This window comes from Mytilus edulis, chromosome 8 (assembly GCF_963676685.1).
Source record: "Mytilus edulis chromosome 8, xbMytEdul2.2, whole genome shotgun sequence".
NCBI classification, from domain to species: Eukaryota; Metazoa; Mollusca; class Bivalvia; order Mytilida; family Mytilidae; genus Mytilus; species Mytilus edulis.
In genome coordinates this window covers 7331296-7352076 of record NC_092351.1, presented here as the reverse complement: position 1 = coordinate 7352076, position 20781 = coordinate 7331296, and the positions used below count along the sequence as shown (strand labels likewise).

The window sequence follows — 20781 nt, the reverse complement described above, 5'->3', positions numbered from 1 at the left end:
CCTTTAAAAAAAAGATGTGAGATGTCCAGCGGATATACAGAGTTATCTCAATAAAGTTTAATGGACCGTCTTAACATATAAATCAGTTCGGTCCTAAAATAAGTATTGCAATATTTAAAGCAGAAAAAAACCTCAAGTACATGCCTACCAGCATTTTCTTGTGTATGTAATAAAATGCATCATTATTTTTTTTCTTCAGTTGGATAAAAAATATCTAATAGTCATGGGGAGTGGAGGCAGCAAAGGTAAAGTAATCTTATTCTTTTAAGGTAGATCATAAGTAAAGACTTTTTGAGACAGAATTTTCTTATAATTGGCCAAAATGAAGATTTTACTATGCTTTTTTCCAAAATATAATAAAAAGTATGGATCACCGTGCTATTTTTCTAGCTATAAGTCGTTGGAAATTGCCTTAATTTGGTTAGATTGTTCATGAAAAAACACATTTGTGTGCATACAAAAATTGTATGAGATAGAATTTTGAAATAAATTGTGAGAAGATAGGTTTTAATATATGTTTTTAAGAAAATAAAAATAAAAAAAGGTGTCACCGAACTGGTTTTCTTGCTACAAGTAAAAATAAAACAATTTCCCTATAAGTCCAGTATAATTTTTTTACTAAAAGAGTTATCTCCCCATTAAATTGTTCATTTGATAAAAAATTGATTCTTAAAACAAAAAACTATGATATTTGTTTAAATATTTTAAATAATACAATAAATAACCAAGTTTTCTTTAGATAAATAAACAGTCTAACCATTAAATTGCAAATCTGTTTTCAAAGCAGATTTGGGCAAATAACTAGACCGATTTCGTACTGTGATTGTACAATCCAAGATGGCGGTATACCATGAATCTACCTTAATTACATAAATCAGTTGTGTATTTATTATTTTGAACAGAGAAAGGACAACGTTAATAGCGATATTTGTAAAACTCATTAGCATTACCAGTAGGCGTAGTTCAATAAAATGAAATTCAACCTCCGGTCCCTAAATCCTACTTCTTAAATTTATTCAAAATCTTGTAGCCATATGTTTCGGACTTAAGAAAAACGAATCATCTCTTGTAAACAAAACAGGGAAAAGTGTCATATTTTGTTAGTTTATGATTTTGTAGGGTTTCAAATTCATACGATCGCAGATAACACCCAGTTATTCATTTGATTGTCACATCGTCGCACGTCGGATGAACTTATTAGGACAATTGTAGCATAGTGATAAAAACATAATATATGATATACATGTAAGACTCAAATCAATGGCGGGTTCCAAATCTATGGCAGATTCCTAATCTATGGCAAATGTGACGTTACAATAGTTATCAAACGTCAAACAAATCAAATCTATGGCAGATTTTTGTTGTCTCCACATCTACGGCAGACCTTTTTCATAATGTCACAATTGAATAACGCCATATTATATTACATCGTCGCAGCCGATTGCGATGGCGGAACCTATAGATTTTTCAAAATGAAGGTATTTCCCTAGACAACAATTTGCGGATGGTTTAAAGGAAGATGTGACCTTTTATTCGAAAGAAACTTTTATAATGAAAAATTGCTAAATAGGGTTAATCATTGTATTGAGATCACTAATTTATGGTTTAACTTATCAATTTTAAATCTTTTTGCGTAAACCCTGTGATAAATAGTTCAAGCATGTCACTAATTCAGTTTGCCCCGTCCTTTTACTCCTATTTGATAGTGCGTTTATGTATAGGAACGGCAAATATTTGTTTCCACCTAGAGCGCTTTGTTAAATAATTCATGGGGGCTTGAATATTTCGTGATTTTACCACGGTGTTGTCCCTTCATGCCGATAATTTACCACTCGGTACCCATGAATTATTTCTCAATTAAAACAAGAAACCAGAAGTCCACTAGTTTAAGACAAGTCAATGGTCGTACATGTACTGTATTGTTTTCCATTTGCACAATATTTGCCATAGATTTGGAAACAAAAAAAAAATCCTCCATAGATTTGGAAATAACAAAACTAGTCATAGATTAGGATTGGAAATAATTTACCATACATTTGGGATGGCATGACGTCACATTTGCCATAGATTATGAATCTGCCTTAGATATGTAACCCACCATAGATTTGAGTCCTACATATATATAATGTTTTAATCACTTATTATTTGACATCATTGACAATGTAAAGAAACGTTTCACTTCTTAAAATGCTTTGATCTTTTCAATTGTTATGCAATAAATTGACGTTTCTATATGAACCTTGAAGGACAACAAGATTTCCTAAGACTATGAGAAACTAAAACACTTAAATGATTTTAAAATTTGTTATATGTGCAATGAATATAAGAAAGGAGATATTGAGAATATCAATCGAAGTAGACAACAAACTAACGATACAAAGTAAATAAAACGTGTAACATAAATCTTGAAAACATTAAATACATATCTTCACAGAATATGGAGAGATCATCATTTGATACGTGGTAAAAAAAAAACACCCATCTAAAATGGCTGATGTGCCTTTGTTCAAATTTCCAAAGGGAGTTTCAACTTCGCCTTCAAAGGCATAGCAATAATAACAAAACCAGGATGAAAAAAAAATTTTCACACACCATTTTATCCTTTTTTCTATATGGCTAAAGGACCAGAATAAAATTATAACAAATAAACTCATGAAAGACGTGCGATAAGATAGAAATTCAGCGCAAAAAAATCAGAATGACTTTTTCAAATCCTATATTAAAGATAAAGCACAACATATGCTTTCCTCATGCTAATAAAATATAAGTTGTTTTACATTAACAGGATCAAAAGCATCATACAATATTTCGGTTAAGACTGGAGACCAAAAGGGAGCTGGGGAACATGTACATGTCTTTATAATACTTCACGGAAAAGGTATCCAGACTAACGAGTTTAGACTTGATAACTTTTTTAAACATGATTTTGAAAGAGGTAAGGTTGATAACTTTTCCGTTTCCGAGATTAACATGTCTGATGTCCACACGGTTGAGCTGCGGCGAGACAATTGTTGTTTTTTTAGTCACTGGTATTTAGAATGGATAGAGATCACAAATAAGAAAAATAACATCACAAACATATTCCCAGCAATGCAATGGATCAAAGCAAAGTGTCATTACTTTATAAAGCATCACACATGTTTACCCCAAGAAGATCCATTCTTAGAAACAAGAAAATTGGAGCTCCAGACTATAAAGACAGAATATCAACTAGAGGTAAAGATACCTGGACTACCTGCTCAAGTAAGGTTTTAATTTAACAAATTTTGCGTCATTTGCTTTTTGTTTGTAGTTTTATTGACTGATATTTTGTCATGAATGCACCACCGTCACTCGGTTAACAGAGAGGTTGGTCGAGTAATCTTTCTAAGTATGCGGCTATATGGGTGGTTGGTCTGTTAATCTGGTCGGTTATACGTTTGTTAAAAGTAAAACGCACAATTTAATGTAAAGCTCTGTTAAATATTCAGATTTTTGGTCTATTATAAGAACCAAATAAAAAAAGAGGAATATCTGCCAAAATTATTATAGAACATTTTCCAACTGTAAAAAAAGTTCATAATCTGCTCAGTTTTCATTAAAACTAAAAGGCGTCGCGCAAGTATGCGGTATTTATGCTTATACGCATAGCAATTTTGTGGGCAAATTTAAGACGAAAAAAACTTTTTTAGATATCATTCAAAGGAGACATAATAGTACTTTGGTTTAAAAAAAGAAATTGACATTAGGAAATATTTTATAATTGTAATATAACGTGAGAAATACCACATTTTAGTAAATATTATGGGAATAAAGTCTGTTAATGGTCTGGACAATGTAAATTGTGTCAGTTATTTAGCCACGACATTAGTTTTGCTACCTTTATATTTATGATTTATATACTGGTTACTTATGTAGATGACATATTAGTGCCATTCATGACAATGAAACATAATCCTCATGATATATGCGACTTTTCTTGAAAGAAATTAATGATAATTTTATATTACACTTTTTGAAACCATTTTTATCAATTTCCAATTTCCATTGTCTAAATTTATTTTTCATTGATCAGGTGTTGTTTCTGTATAGTTAAGCCACTCGTCTTGAGCCTATCTATTTGTTCCCATAACACCCTGTACAGCAATCAAATAATACTTTTATTGCCATTCATAACTTTCAACAGATCAATTAACAGACCGGATTTTATACATCCGACACAGCGACAGATTTTTTCGCAAAATTATATTAATATGGTTAACAAACACAATGCCTGTCCTTTTTGCATGAACTTTCTTTTATAATAGAAACGTTAACAAATGCCATTAAATCACAGGACTAATTGTACTAATTTTTGAATACAAATAAGTGTATGCACAGAATATTTATTGCCTTTGCTGGACGGAAATTTCACAAGCACTCTTACGACCTAAACAAAAATACTGGTTTCTTCGAATTTTGATAGTTGTTATGTTATCATGCGAATTGAAGATGTTATTCATAGTAAACAGTTATTGCGCAGTCTTCCCTTCTTACTACTGTAGTGAATTTGTGAGATAAACTCTATAGAACTATAAAATGTATAATTCTTTGAAGGTCAAGGCAGTAATTCTGCTATTATTCAAGATCGAAATGTTTTCTTTTTTATTTACCCGTTATTCTGTTGTATTGATAATTTGGGTACTTGAAACCTTATGTGTCGTGTGTGAACTTGAACTTGAGAAACAATTTTCCTTGTTGATCGATATACCATACTTTGCAAGTATACACATTCTGGGGTCTTTCTTTTTATTAATAACGTTCAGGTAAAGGGTTGTTAAGCCTGTCACTTTGTGTAGTATTCATGTTTGTTTTGCTTGTATGATGCAATACACGTTAGGATTGAAGGAATTGTGTGCACTAATAAGGGAATTTCATTATCAAGTGAGAACGTTGTCTGTGTCTATTCAGTACCAAGTATATATACTTTTAATGATGTGTGAAAGTTGTTTGTGTATCTGTAAACCAAATCTTCCAATGAACTAAAAGAAAAACCAAAAACACTTATGAACCACATCAATAAATGTAAACCACCGAACATCAGGACAGGTGCAAACAAGATTACAATTTGTTTACTAGAGGTATTAACCAAAGTTAATATTCAATATTGTTTTTTATTTTTGGCTTCAATTTTATAATGCGACATTTATAGCAGATGCAGTTCTTCAAAAAACTTGCATTTTGGAATCTTTGTAATCTGAATCTTCATAAAACAAAGTATATAGAGTGACATGTTAACTTTTTCAGGTTAAAAATTTACCAGAAGATGAAAAATTTTCAAACCATTATAAAGTAAGTGTTACTTTTCATGTGTTTAAAGTCGACGTTAGCATACTGATGTCGACATTTTAACGCTTTACTTTGATATGCATGTCCAGTCGATATTGATGTTTAAGATTACACATATTTGTTTAAAGTGGATTGGAAAAACGAGTAATGCAACTTATATAAATCCCTTTCCACTTTTGTGGTGTGAATGCTGCCTTGTAACGGCATTAGTCTGCTCTTTTTTAAAATATACTAGGGTGTCGTGTACGTGCAAGAAATATTGTTCTCTTAAACATGGGTCAGCCATAATTGATCGCTCCTATCAGACGGACTATCATCGTTTCTCTCAAGACCATACTCGCAAATGGTGTCAAGATAGAGTCGAAAATTCAATCCCTGAACAGAATGGTCAATGTTTGTATGCCCAGAAAGAGTGATACGTCATTTATTTGTTTTTTCTCTGCAATTACATTGTAACAGAAATATAAACATTGTATAACAAAACACATGTCCCTTTATGGTTATCATGGTAACTTTGGTATTTTTTTAATAAGAAATGGAATGTCATTTTACTCTATATACATGTACCATCTGGAATGAGAAGGGAAATCAAAAACTTCTTTAAACCACACTACATCATCATATGACCATATCAGTGTTAAATTACCTCTATAATTTTAACTATAACTTTAATTCAGACGGAACTCCAGGCTCAAAGATGTGGCAGACAATCTTTTGAATAGAACATTATTTTAGAGACATCATGTAAGGTACTTTTGTAAAGCGGAATTAAGTATTTATATTTCTAGAGATAGAACTAAACCTTCGATTTTTGAAATATGTTAGATAATGAGAAGATAGGATATTAATTTAATTCAGATAGATATCGAGCAATCTAACGTTTTAACTGGTAAGAAAGCGTTAAAGTAGAATAATTGAGTTTTAAAACGAATGACATACGCACAGAAATATTTGTTGCCAAAAAAAATGATACATGGATTTTCTTCTAAAATACAGTTGAAATTTGCGTTAGAAAGCATACTATTAAAAGGAGAAAGTTTCAAGCTGCTAATGACTGGCGGAACCGAATGGGAGAATGTTGACGACATCAAGACTGTATACACTAAAGCTTTTGGAGTTCCACAGGTAAAACAACTAACAGAATATAGCGTCTTCCAAAACGTGACTTTATGGAAATTTACAAAAAATCTATACACAATACGAAGTTTCTATCAAACATCACTAACAACATTTGTTGTACTTGTCTCAGAAATACATTCGTTTAATTTGCTGAAAAAAGATAGATTTTTGCTTGCTTAGCTTATATAAGCAAATTACGGCATTGATCAAAACGCATTCATCTGGAGTACAAGATTTTAATCGTGGTATTTATAAAGCGTTAACGAGAAGATATGCTTTAAGAAAAAAAAATAACAACAATAATTTTTTATGCAACAGGTAAAAACCAACATTTTCCTAATTGTATCTTCAACAGAGGTTTGTTGTTCTGTTTAATTGACAAAATTGAGTGAGAAACACAATCAGACAGAATATGTTATTGTGACAATATTCCATATCCAGCAGCCAGCACTGTGGAAATTAACTAATTAACGTATCATAGAAACATATATATTTTGTACATGTAACACTGTTGACAAAAAAAAATCAAATATGCATATGCATAATCTTGTTATGTGTTTATACAAATGAATAAAAGAAAGATATCAACCAATATTTGTTGTTGTGGTTGTGGATAGCAGATTTAAAATAAGACGCCAACACAAAGTTTTAGACTATTTATCTAGTAATTTTTATCACTTTTGTAAACAGAGTTCAAAATACTTCAATGACGATACTCATTTTGGAAGACAAAGACTAACCGGCTTAAATTCGTTATTGATAGAACGTTGTACTGCAATTCCCCAAAAGTAAGTGGATTTATAAGTTATGGACGTACCACATCTTCTGGTTTGCTGAAAGTGTTTTGTCTATCAGCCCATAAACATTATTCTGTCATACGTCCCTGCCGTCATCAAACAATTTAGAATTAAAATAAAGAGAATGACTGTGATTTTTTTTCTGTATATTCAAAATCACATAAAAACGTGGGGCAATATTAAAGGATATTCACAGTCAATACTAAAGTTTAATGTACTTTTCAATTGCATACCATATTGTGCTGTCAATATGTTTGTTTTAGTAATAGTTAAACGTGCTAATGTGTGAAAAAGACTTCACAAAATTATTTTAACGAACTGAGTTTCAAAATATGAGTTGATGAATTCAAATTGTCGGTTTGATTGAAAAACTTATTGCTAAGTGCAGTTAACATCCATAATATAAAAGTCTTAAGCTAAAGTGAATAGATTGTGTTTTGTCTTTTGTTTAATTGTTGTATTTTATATTATTTTCATCGTAGCTTTGGAGTAACTGAAGATATGATCAAGCCATTCCTAGAAGGCAAGACAATGTCACAAGCAATGGACGGAAAGAAATTGTTTATTGTAGACCTAGCGATATTAGAAGACTGTCCAACTAAGCGTGATGACCTTGTAGTAAGTAAATTAAATAAATTTTACATAATTGAACGCGTATTATGTCTACTCAAGACCATACTATTGTGTTTATACCCGACGATATCGGGATAATGGTATTCAGTTAAATCTTCACAGAAAGTTGTAATAATTTCTGAAAACTGATTCGTTTGAATTATTAATTGCTTGCAAATGTGACATTCCTTTCTGCTATGTTTCCAGTGCGTTAATTGTCTACCTTTTACAGGTTCATAATTGCAAATTAGCATAAAGTAATTTAATGTTATTATAAATCTTTACAAACTTGATTAATTTAATAGATCTGAGTATTTGTCATTGGGTTATTTAAGACATTGATGTTTTTTTTCATTTTTTTTATAAAACGTTTAAAATTATTATATACAAATTAGAAAAATATCTGTCTTTTGCTATTACCATTAAACATAGATTTTCATAACATCTTCATACCCTAGTATGGAATTATTTATTACCATTTACACGTGTATTGTTTATTTCGTTGTTAGTTTGGATATACACCATAACACCACAATACACACTATATATATTTTCATATTTGAGCATCATTAAAGGGTCTTTTGTAGGCGAACGCATGTCACACAGTATTGCTAGTTAAGGACACGTGCAGTCACTCTAAGCTGTGTAACACTGCAGTGTAAGTAACATAAAACCCCAAACAGAAAGAATGAAAAACTGAATTAATGTTTTTAATGCTTGCAGATGACTTGTCCCTTAGCCCTGTTTTACTTCAACAATTCTAAACGTCTAATGCCAATAGCCATACAGCTTTTTCAACAGAAAGGACCAAATAATCCGGTAAGTGGTTAACAAGAGCAGGTGTCTTAATGCTCATATAAAATGTAATAATAAGTATAGATATTGTACATATGGAATGCTCAGTCATTCAAAATTGAAGGATAAGAATGTCTTTATTTCTCAAAACAGTATGAACGATTTTCTACTAAAATTAACATACAACTAATGACTAACTTCATCTAAGATCTACTGTGATTGAAGGATTTGGAACCTTAGTTTTTATTTTTAGAATTATTTTACAACTGTATTGTACCTATTAGTAACACATATATATGTGCTATACTTATAGCTTTTATATCGAAGGAGTATTTGTGCCCGCTTGATATTAACTTTATCAATCAGTATCCAATTCTCAAGAGTTGTCGAATTCATTTCTCTAAAATAAACCTTCTCCGTGTAAAATTGAAAATCGTGAAAAGAAAAAACCCACAATACTTTTCAACTTTCAAATATTATTCATATACTATTTTATCGGACTATTTGAACAGGTGTTTTTACCGTCAGACCCAGTGTACACTTGGATGTTGGCTAAAATGTGGTACAGCCTGGCTGATTCTACATATAACCAAGCTCTAACTCATCTAAGTATGAATAGAAAAACATTAAAAAAACACACATAAATTTCTACAATTTATTGAACTAGCTACGTCATACTATGAAAATAATTCAATTTCTTGGGTAGAAGCACAAACATGTTTTAAATATGTTTTTCTCTTAATTTTTTTTTTATAAAATCCCTTTTGTAAACAGAAACATGGAGTTAGATGCATTCTAATTGGAAGTTGTTTAAAAACAATTATTAATACAGATTTACATATATATAGAGTTTGACCCGGTTTTTTAATTAAGGTTTGTGTTGCTAAAACTCTCTATTTAGTGTTATGAGTTTTTCTGTCGTTTTTAGTTGCAATTGCGATTTCAGATTTGAATGGCCCGTTGATTTTTTCCAACTCTATGTAACATTTCTCATCTGCACAAGTATATTAGTAATTGAAAAGATTGTGGGAATACCTTTTAGTAATACCGTTTGTCTTTGCGTTAAAATGTAAATGAACTAAAACCACGTTGACTTTTATTTCATAGTTATAAATAAACTCATCATAGATACCAGGACTTAATTTTGTATATACGCCAGACTACGTCTACAAAAGACCCACCAGTCACGCTCGAATCCAAAAAAGTTAAAAAGGCAAAATAAAGTACGAAGTTGAAGAGCATTGAGGACCAAAATGTCCAAAAGTTTTACCAAATACAGCTAAGGTAATCTATGCCTGAGGTAGAAACATTTAGCGTATGTTAAATTTAAATTAACAAATGATTCTTTTTACTTTATATTCGTGTGAAATTTCTTAATCATTATAGTTGCTATTTACGAATAATTATTTCGTTTATATTGTTGTAGATAACACACATTTGATGATGGAAGGAATAAGTGTTGTAACAAAGAGAAACCTTGCGCTGCAACATCCAATTTTGAAATTACTGAATCCACATTTCTTGTATCTTATGGCTATCAATAGGTACACTTTAATAAATAGACTGACCATAAAAAATTCTCGGAAATTAGTAACTGTGTTCAAGAGTCCTTATAAAAAGCTTAAGTCTGATTTGAACACGGTTTTAGAACATTTGGCTTTAAAATTTGACTATATACAAAATGTAGTGTGTTTTCCAACTATTTGTCTCTGGTGTTTGCTGTCTAGATGAAAAAAGCAAGCGAAAAGTATAAAACAATCATTTTACTTTTGATATACAACAAATCAATGTCCGGTGAAACGTTTTGATATTTATAATCCAAGGTTTAATTAAACGTTATCTTTATAAAAAATTTCATGTACCAAGTCAAGAATATGACAATTGTTTTTCATTCGTTCGGAGTATTCACCTTTGATTTCACCTTTTGAGAAGGGTTTTTCCGTTTTGAATTTTTTTCTCGGAAGCTATTTTTTTTTTCGAATTTTTCATTAATCTTGATGTCAAAAAGAATTGTTATAATGGATGTTTTAGGATATCTTAAAGGGTGACTATTTCCTGGTTGTGTAATTGTGTGGACATGAAATAATATATTTAACTCTGTAAGTATAAGACAGTTATAAATATTCCTTAGCAAGAGATTTAATTCGCATTTCACTTTGTTTCAGTCTTGCGCTTGTACAACTGATAGAACCTGAAGGTGTCATAGACAATAATACAAATGCAGGAATCAAAGGCCATTTTCATATAATGAGGAAGAGGTGAGATTATTAGATATTAAGATTTTTTTAAAAGTTGTTGTTTTAGCAGGCTTTGCATTATCTTTTAGTCAGCGTGAGTACACTTAGATCAGAGCTAAATGTCTTTTTCTTAATGTCAGTTGTTTATTTTATTTTGTTCGTGCCGAATTGATGAGTTAGATTATTTGTAACATAAATCTGCATATCATTTTCATGTTCTGCAGATGAGTCACTGTCACCAGTAAGGGCAACGTTGAGAGCTTACATTAATTGGTTTTTACTTGCCCCATTTATTTGTACCTATGCCAAGTCAGGAGCATTTTGTGCAGTTCTTGTTGGTGGTTGCTGTCCGTTCAATTTTATTTTTATTAATTTATTTGTCATTAATCAGGAGGTTAATTGTTTGAATCAGATTTTTTCATGTTGGATCCAACAATGGCAGACAAATGGTACCAATTGTTCCAAATTCTTCTTTTTGTCTAATTGTTGAAGACTTATAGCTGCCGAAAAACGCTTCATTTGAAATTAAAAGGTTTATGGCTAGAAACCTTTTCCACATTCCCTTATTTTTTTTAAGATTATGAAATTTATCTCTAGCTCCATCTACATTTTTTACAAATATCAACAAATGTCAAGCTAGATTTATAAATTTAGATTTTTTATTGTCTTATTGGCAAAACATATTACTACTATTTCTGATATATTTTTGAAACCCAAAGATATATTTAAATATTTTAGTATGTCATCATGGAAATTAGATTTACATGGAACCCTTCCTGAGGATTTGAGGAGCCGAGGGGTATGTTGATGATTTTTTTCTATTGACTTATTTTCAGCTAAGATTTCAAATTATGATTTATTGACTAACAACACAATACAATCGTTGGAATTTGTTTTAGATCAACGTTAATTTCGACGCTTGAAGCCTATGTTCAGATAGCAAATAAAGTAATATGGAGAATAATAGAATACTTGTCGCAAATATAAAACAGAAGACATTTTTCATTTAATCAGCATACGTAGGTGTTGTACGTTGTCTTTTTGGCATAAATTACATATCTCAATATTAGGCTCATCTGCCCAAAAGACAGTGACCATTTCCCATACTTTGATGTTCGTCTTCCGTCGTCCGTCGTAGTCGTATGGACAAACCATAAAATGTCCTTTAAAATTGGTACTTATTGTGGAATAACCATATGAATAGTATGGAATAGTGACAGATTTCATGTTCCACATGACATGTTATAATTTAGCAAATAATGAATGAAGCTTATTTTATGCTTCAACATAGAACCATGCAATTCATTCATAGTATATTTTACAGGTATTTGACCAGTCTATACTGAACGGAGCCTATCATATGAGAGATGATGCTCTGTTGTTGTATGACGCTATCAAAACCTATGTAGAGAAATATGTTATGCTCTACTATTGTAAGTTCATTTTATTATTTTCTTAACAAGTATTCACATCCCAAGTGGAGAGTCTCGTCAGTAGATGTGTCTTTTAATGTTATTGTCCATGTCTGGTGTTTTGTTGATTACAGCTGAATACACTGATGATCTGTCTCTTAAAAAATTAGAGAATTAAATTAGAAAATTAATAAAAATTAATTAAGTTTGACCCAACTAATTAGCTGTTATGTTACGTAACATTTATCAGCTATAGATTCCATGTCTGCATCAAGTGTGATACGATATATCTTCTCTCATGAATGTTGATTTTTGTCTGTTTTGATGATTTTCACACGACACCTAGGTAAACTTTATCTTCCCTTCCAAAAATACGTTCAGAGGTCTTTATTTGTGTGGTGAGGTCGACATGTAAGTATACTTTAAAGCAATGTCACAACAGAAAATTGAGAAAATTAGTATCATATTTTTTTTCTTGAGCTTTGAACATTGTAGAACTAATCACAAACGTGTAATTTGAATTATGTAAACTGCAGACTATTGATCATTGTCTGAAAGATTTGTAAAACTCAATAAGCTCAACCATTTGTTGTTAACATGTCAATCATTCTTTAAAGATCGGCTTTCGAATATTCAACTTTAAATATATAGGGAAATAAAAACCAACCTATACTAATAACGATGTAAAAAAACTTATAATAAAAAAAATAATTATATGAGGTTGAATGATGTATCCATTGGTTTCATTTTTTTGGGCATCAAATGGTAAATTTGTTTCAAGATTATAAAGTTCAAAAGCTTGACATACATGTACTCTCTCATTAAACAATACAAAATCCTCCGACGTTATTTAATACATTTTCTGAACAGCCACAGAAAGTTCATTGACTGCAGATTATGAACTACAGAGTTGGGGAGAAGAACTTATTAAGTCAAGAGATGATGGTGGAGTTGGAATTCTGGTTTGTAAATAACAAATAGATAATATGAATATTTACCATAATATTCTATTAATTCATTATTCAAGTTTCCACGTTTATAATACTTCTATTTCAGACAATGAAAAGCAAAATTTTTTGTTAGTAGTGAAATATATATTCTACTTTTTGAATCATGACAAACAACACCAAGACGGACTTGTTGCGTATATAGGAATCTTGAAGAATTGAGTATTTTAAGTGAACGGATAAAAACGATAATTTTGGTAATCCAAAATTCTACAAATCCACTGTAACATGTACACATACGCACATTTTCATTATAGTAAAAAGTAGATTAGATTTCCTGTTTTTTTTTAATAGCTGTATTCGAATTGACAATTCTTACATACCCGTAAGGGCGAGTTGAGATATTCCATATGCTATAGTCAGTATCAAAAACGAAACTACCTATTATTCTGTTTATCGGTAATTATGACGTCACACAATGTATTGCCTAATATTTTTAGTGATACAGCCAGTACGTTGATACTCGAAAATATTAGGCAGTAAGATCAAAGGGAAAATATACGAATCTGCGGATGGTAAACATACTGGCTAACGAATGAGGTCATGTCTAATTTCAAAAGTTATTCTTCCCTTTTCTACTTTTTCGCATTGCTCATTTAATATTTTTTTCATGTATTAAATGTTTACATAATATCACTTCAGGTTCCAATCAATCGCATGATATGTATATCATTGTTATGTTTTAGGGAGTCCCAGGTAATGGTAAATTTCAGACAACCAAACAACTTGTTTTAACATTGACAGCCATCATTTACACGTGTAGTGTTGGTCACGCTGCAGCAAATTTTCAACAATATGATGAATATGCGGCTCCGTTTAATTACCCGTACTTTCTATTTGGAGTTCCCCCTAAAGACAAAGTATGTACTTTTTATACTAATTGAGGTAGTAAAGTCTAGTTAAATTCTTTAAGAAATAATAAGTAAATAAATGTGTGTTCTTTATAATTTTGTAAATTTAAAATTATCTGTTTCATTTAACAATATTGTATTACTGTATTCAAAAAATGTGAACCTGAATCATAAGTAACACATCATTATCTGTGAGCTAACTTTAAGTTCTAGCAAGCATTCTTTGAAAGGATATCCCTTTAAATAATGTTTAATTGAAGATATGTTTTGTTGTAAGTCACATCTAAAGTATTAAGCGAAACCACTTTTTAATTGTTAATTTGTCTATGGTTAAATGCAATTATGTAAATATCAATGATTTGAAATTTACTTTTAAAGACACATATTCACATTTAGAATGTACACTTAGTTTTTGATACTTTGGATTAGATGAACAACACGACGGATTCCGCATGTACAACTGAAACTGTTTATCCATTGGTTTAAAGGAACTCAAAGCGTTAAGTTTTGAGTTTTTATTTCACGATATTTTTGGATTTTTTGTTAGTCCCTCAGATTTTTCATGTTTTAACCATGTCGTTATAAAAAAATAGGAAGATCAACTATGATTGCTAATGAGACATCTATCATCCAAATTTAAAATCAAATGAAGTGAATGGAAGCAATTATAGGAAACCGTATTACCTTCAAATGTGAAACCAAATCATAGCGTTGAGTCGGCAAAAAAGAGGACATGCCCTCAATTTAGCAATCTTATGAATAACAAAACTATTAACGAAAATAACATGAAAGACATGTCCCCACGCCAATCAATGTAATACTGGCTGTGATTTGAGACAGGCAGATAACAAATGTTGACAGTTTTTCCCTGACTTAAAATTTTCGAATGCGTACTTGATGTCCATCGCCATTTTGTTTCGTCTTGTATTTTAAAATGTTTTTGCAACTTTACAATGGCATTCCCAAAATAAATATTTCCTCGCCTCATGTTTTTTTTTTGCAGAGTCCAGTCAATATAGAAACCATATTGAAGACTATCCCAAACAGAAAAATACTTCTAACGATTATGTCGATTACAAAAGTTCTAAGTGAAAAAGCAACAGAAAGTCTTGGTGATTTTGAGAAACAGTTTATTGTGGATCCACGAGCAATAGAAGTGGTGGAAGAGTTAGTGTTATCATTAATTTACTTTTTTTCCCCATCAAGAACCAAACGGAAAATCAATTACGTCAAGTCAATGAAAGTGATATTCATACGAAGTTTTGTTTTTCCCGGTTCTAATTGCTTAATATGCCTAATGATGATAGTAAATACCGTTTTAACTAATTTCCTACGCAACGTTTATCTTCATACAATATCCAACAAAATATGATCTGCACATCCGTTCTAGTACAATTGAATACTGGTAAATAACTTACATTTACACAAAGATAAATAACGATGTAGATAGTGACAGACTGTCAAAACATTCAATTTAGCGTCGACGCGACCGATGACAGGAGAGGAGCATTGACACAGTCACTTTGTTGTCTTGGGGAGTGAAACCAACATTTCATGATATCTTACAGTAGATTATTAAATTCAGCACAAGGGTTACCGTTCAATACTGAACATTACTAATGTTCTACTTGTTTAGCATTCTAATTATAGTGATATGAGCGTCATCGATGAGTATATGTAGACCAAACCGGCATCTGGCGTATTAAACTATACGACTTGTACCTTTGATAGTGCAAAAAAGACCCGTTTTTCATTTTCTAATGTGTTTATGTGTTTATGTCATTATTCTATTGTGATTTTAAAGGTTTTAAATGATAATTATTTCGGCATTTTTATTAAGGCAAATTTATCGTTGTAGATTTCGACAGACCTTACGAGAAGTTGGCACAACAATTGATTTACGAAACAAAAAAAGGGATTATCCGTATGACTGGCTTCTTCCGAAATCAATACCGAATTCTATTAGCATTTAGTACTGTTCATTATTTGTAGACATTGCTGTTTCATCTTAAAACAGGTTCTAGCAAAGTTAAATGCTTTTTAAATATGTTGCTTGTCTTTAAACTTGCGAAAGGATTTTTTATTTAAAAGAAATTTTATAATATTATAACTGATTATATATTTGTTAGTTTATTCATCACGATGGAAGCATGCATTTGAGTTCCTGGAGTGAGATATTTGGGTCTATGGTACTCAATTGAATGATTTCTTTATTCTTTAATTCGATATTGATCATGTTTTCATCAATTTGTATATATTTTGTAAGCTTGATAAAACTGAGAAAAACTGTTTTTGTATGGATTGTGTTATTTGTTGTTTTTCTTGTTTTGTTATTACAATTACTAAATTAGAAGGAGTTTAAGGTTGATATTGGAGGTAATAGTAGTAAACCAATGTTAAAATCTTATATTCTAATATGATGTGCCTTTTAACATGGATAGGCATTAGCATTTTATACGTCGCTGAAGGTCAGGTTTATTATATTGACAAATTAAATGCCTATCCATATTAAACTGAGGACATTGCATGGAATGAATGAGCTATCTCTTACATAAACGTTAGTATAAATCAAAATAAACCAAGTCTGAAAAATATCTAATGAATTCAAATACAGCAAGGACAGCTGTTTCATTCGGGTAAACGGTAAAATCTAAAAAAAATACCGCGAACTCTGAGGAAAATTCTAAACGGAAAGTCAATAATCAAATGAAAAATCAGAAGCTAAAAAAAAAGAAAACGAATGAATAACAACTGTGATATTCCTTACTTAGTTGATTGCTATTTTATGTAGAAAATGGTGGATAAAGTCTTGTTTTATCGCTAGCTAAACTATCCCTATATGGCATGCTTTACTCGACATGCAAACCGACACCCAGTCATACGGTTTTTGAAGATATGAGACGTCCAAACCATGTCTCCAGTGGTTTAAAACACAGACATATCGTATCTGTCAAGCAATTCGTAATTCTAACTTAAAGTATCTTCTGTTGAAGTCATTATAGAAATCACTGAAGATGATTTTTTATGAATTGGTTAACAAAATTAAGCTGTAAAGGACTTCCATTATTAAACACATTATTCTTGTATTTGAAGAGCAGGTGATTATACATTTGTTAAGTTGTTAAGCTTTTAAGTTTTTGCTTGACTACAAAAGGGAAATACCTTTAACAGTCTTGGGCCTTATTCAAATAAGTAATTAAATTATTAAATTACTCAATAGAGATATCTTATATTTCAAAAAAAGCATCGAAGAAATGTAGTTTTCTTGAATATTTACATAATTTAATTATATGGAATTAGTATTCTATTAAATTTGAGAGAATTATAGAGATAAATGAATGCTTTAGTTTAAAAATAATGAAAAAAATATCACTTTGAAAGAATAAGGATGTCAAAATAACAAGCCCCTTTAAATGACTGATTTCAATTGATAGTATATGAATAAATAAATTTTAAAAGGCAGATAGAACTAATGGTTGTTTACGAGATATAAGCCATTGAAAATATGGCGTGAAACAAATATCTGTAGATTTGATATACATTTAACAATGACAGCTTTTTTCTTTCAAAAACGATTTGAAATTACAAGATTTTTATACGATTTTCAACGATAACATTTGTAATGAAATTATGGAAAGAAAGGATGGAAAAATGTATAATGGTACTACATGGATAAAACTAGAGAATTCTAAATATCTGGCAAAAATTCAAAAACATGAGGAGCAAATATCTTTAAGGAACATATGTTATTGTTTTGGGTTACAAATTATAAATAGATTAATGTCTTAGTTATATCACAAGTTTCTATCTATGTGTGTCTGTCTATCTTCAAGATTGTCATGGAAAATGATATAAGATAGTCCCATCGAACCAATATTTGACAAATTAGGGTCGATATGAAAGATAAGTGCATGGATTAATTTTTATATTTCATGAGGGAACTGAGAAAATTTGCTAAAGCTTGTAAAATTTGTATTAATGAATACCTCTAAAAAATATTTATAAAAATTGATTACATAATTATAGATGGGTGAAGTCCTAACCTGTACAGCAAGTTAATTTAGACTGGTCAAAGTTAACCTGTGACCGAATTTAGGACTGCTCTGACCATTCCATGGACCAAAATCTACAATCAAACTTGAAAAATGAACTTTGTCCTCGGACTGTTTTTATGTCTGCCGAAACTTGGAAACAGGTTCGCTACTGATATAAGTTAACTTCAAACCAGTCCTGACATAAGTTAACATAAGTTAACAACGAAACCAGTCCTGACATAAGTTAACATAAGTTAACGTTGATTTTGACAACTCCGATCGAACCAGACCTGTTCTCAAGTTAACATTTTGCTGGTCTGCTGAACAATAAGTTAACTTGTAACCAGGACCTCTCTACATCGATTTAAACAAAATAGTTTTTAAAGTCTTTGTTTCTTGGTATAAACATAGAAAAAGAAAGTAAAATTGAAATACTTCCGTGATATAAACACGATTAAATATATATATTTGAAAATAAAGTACACATAAAACTTTGCTTGTTATACAAATTTATCCGTGATCTGCCTTTCTATAACTAATAAAACGATATTGGTTACAATGCTAACGGGCGTATAAACCGTATGTACACTTTATTATGTAAATCTATATAGCCGCATACATATATCAGCAATATTTTTATGTCAGGATATAATATATAATACCTGAAATCCATTACTAGACTAATGGACTTCTGATAATACAAATGAAGACAAGAAAGGAATACAAAATTTTGTCCGCATAAATTTAGAGTGCCAGTATGTCCTCCTTTTGTTCAATATATTGATACATGAAAAAAAATCAGAAGTTTTGATATACATATTTTTACTTGACGATTCGGTCTTGTACTAAAGTTATGTTTTATATTGTTTTAAGTTAAACTCACAATCGGCCTCCATAATATGTATTTCAAAGACAACGTTTGGGTTTACCGACCTTGCAAATTCATGAGGGAGACGCATTGCCGGATTTTAATTTAACGATTTTCTAAATACATTTAACTTTTATTAAAAAAAAAAATCTTATTCTAAAAGATTTCCGGTTTTGTTATAACATAATACGATCATTGAAATAGTGCTTACATTATTTTGTTAATTAAGTATTATATAGTTGATACAACATAAATAAATATATATACACGAGTGCAACATTACAAGTATTATGTTATATAATTCCGCTAGAGCGTTAAACGAATGTTACCAATACATACATACTTAACGCTATATAGTGCGGTGACGGAATAGGAAAAAGTCGAATATTAAAAGATTTTTATTTCACTTCATGGTATACGGCTTAAATTGGCACAGTCCTAGCAAAATGATTTTACTTGATTTTAAAATTAGTCGTCAAAAAGTCGTATGGTTCATTTTTTATTTTTTTATTTTAGCTTTTAGCCGGCAAATTTGACTTCAAATGCAGATCATTAGTGGCATGCTGTTTGGCTTGTTATTCATATGATGCCCTCGAATATCTTTTTTTTTGTTTTATTCAAACATCGCACATAATGTTATAAGCATTAGGCGAAAAGGATAATCCTTAAAGCCATTTAATGACAAATTATGAAGGTAAACATTACTGTTAACGGGACATTTTGTGTTCCACCGGATTCCATCATCATACAATAAAGCGCTAATGGATTGATTATATCGTAACTTCTAGTTAGTAATTAACTGCAATTTTTCTTTTCACGTACACAAGTTTTTTGAGGTACATTGTAAGGTTGTTTAAAATGATATTTTTTAAACTTTCAAAATTTTCTGCTTTTCAATAATTAACTTAAAAAAATTCCGGATAGGTGTATCGCGTCCGTGAATGGGCTGAATACATAGTTTTCCTAAAATGTTTTGGACTTGATATTAATCGTTTTTGTTGATGTTTTATTACTTCGTTGAATTTTTTGGGTGTCCGTAATTTTTAATAGGGATCCGAAAAAACCAAAAAGATGACAGAACTAGAAAGTCCGTTGAAACTTCGCTAAAACATTTCAAAGAAGCAAACATTCAGGTTAATCCCATAGATAGTGTTATTTTCTTACAAGCGGAAGTAAATAATAATTTTTGTTTAATTTACCTCTTAAGTGCACTGATGTTACAATTGTTTTATGTCCCCCATTTATACTTAACACTTTGAACCAATATTGACATTCAAGATTTTCTAAACCTTCCATGTACGAACATATGTATTCAAGCCAATGGTCACAACATCGTTATAACGTTCCTAAATTACAAAAGTCATTTGATGTCTGCATTACTGATTAAAGTTACGTTTATTTAGTGCTATGTTAAACTATCATGCATAGAATAAAAAAAAGTATCTTGCGTTTCTCAGTTTGGGATTGAATAACCGAAACTTCCTCTATCTTAAACGAATAAAAGGCGTTTCTACCATAAAACATGTCTTTTTAAAGTTGTAACAGTCTATTTTTTTTAAATGACTTACAATCCTATTAATAAATTTGTTTCATAGAAATCGTCATGACATTGTAAAAAATTAAAATTCTGTTTGAAATAATTTGCCAGTTTTGCATCTACCGAATTCAACGTATATGTCCCAAACTTAAGTTTCGACTTTCATATAGGTATACAAGATGGTTGTATTAACAAATACATATTT

General features: G+C 30.6%; 1 protein-coding gene across 1 annotated transcript; it reads left to right on the top strand.

The window, feature by feature from the left end:
• Window positions 1-199: 199 nt before the first annotated feature.
• Window positions 200-16371, top strand: LOC139486718 (allene oxide synthase-lipoxygenase protein-like). The gene is made up of 16 exons (XM_071271641.1): window positions 200-245; window positions 2786-3243; window positions 5266-5310; window positions 6304-6432; window positions 7117-7214; window positions 7706-7841; window positions 8559-8654; window positions 9143-9239; window positions 10057-10174; window positions 10796-10888; window positions 11606-11666; window positions 12192-12300; window positions 13150-13241; window positions 13973-14146; window positions 15141-15304; window positions 15996-16371. The coding sequence occupies exons 1-16, from the start codon at window positions 224-226 to the stop codon at window positions 16108-16110; spliced, it is 2007 nt and encodes a 668-aa protein (XP_071127742.1). The 5' UTR covers window positions 200-223; the 3' UTR covers window positions 16111-16371.
• Window positions 16372-20781: the final 4410 nt, after the last annotated feature.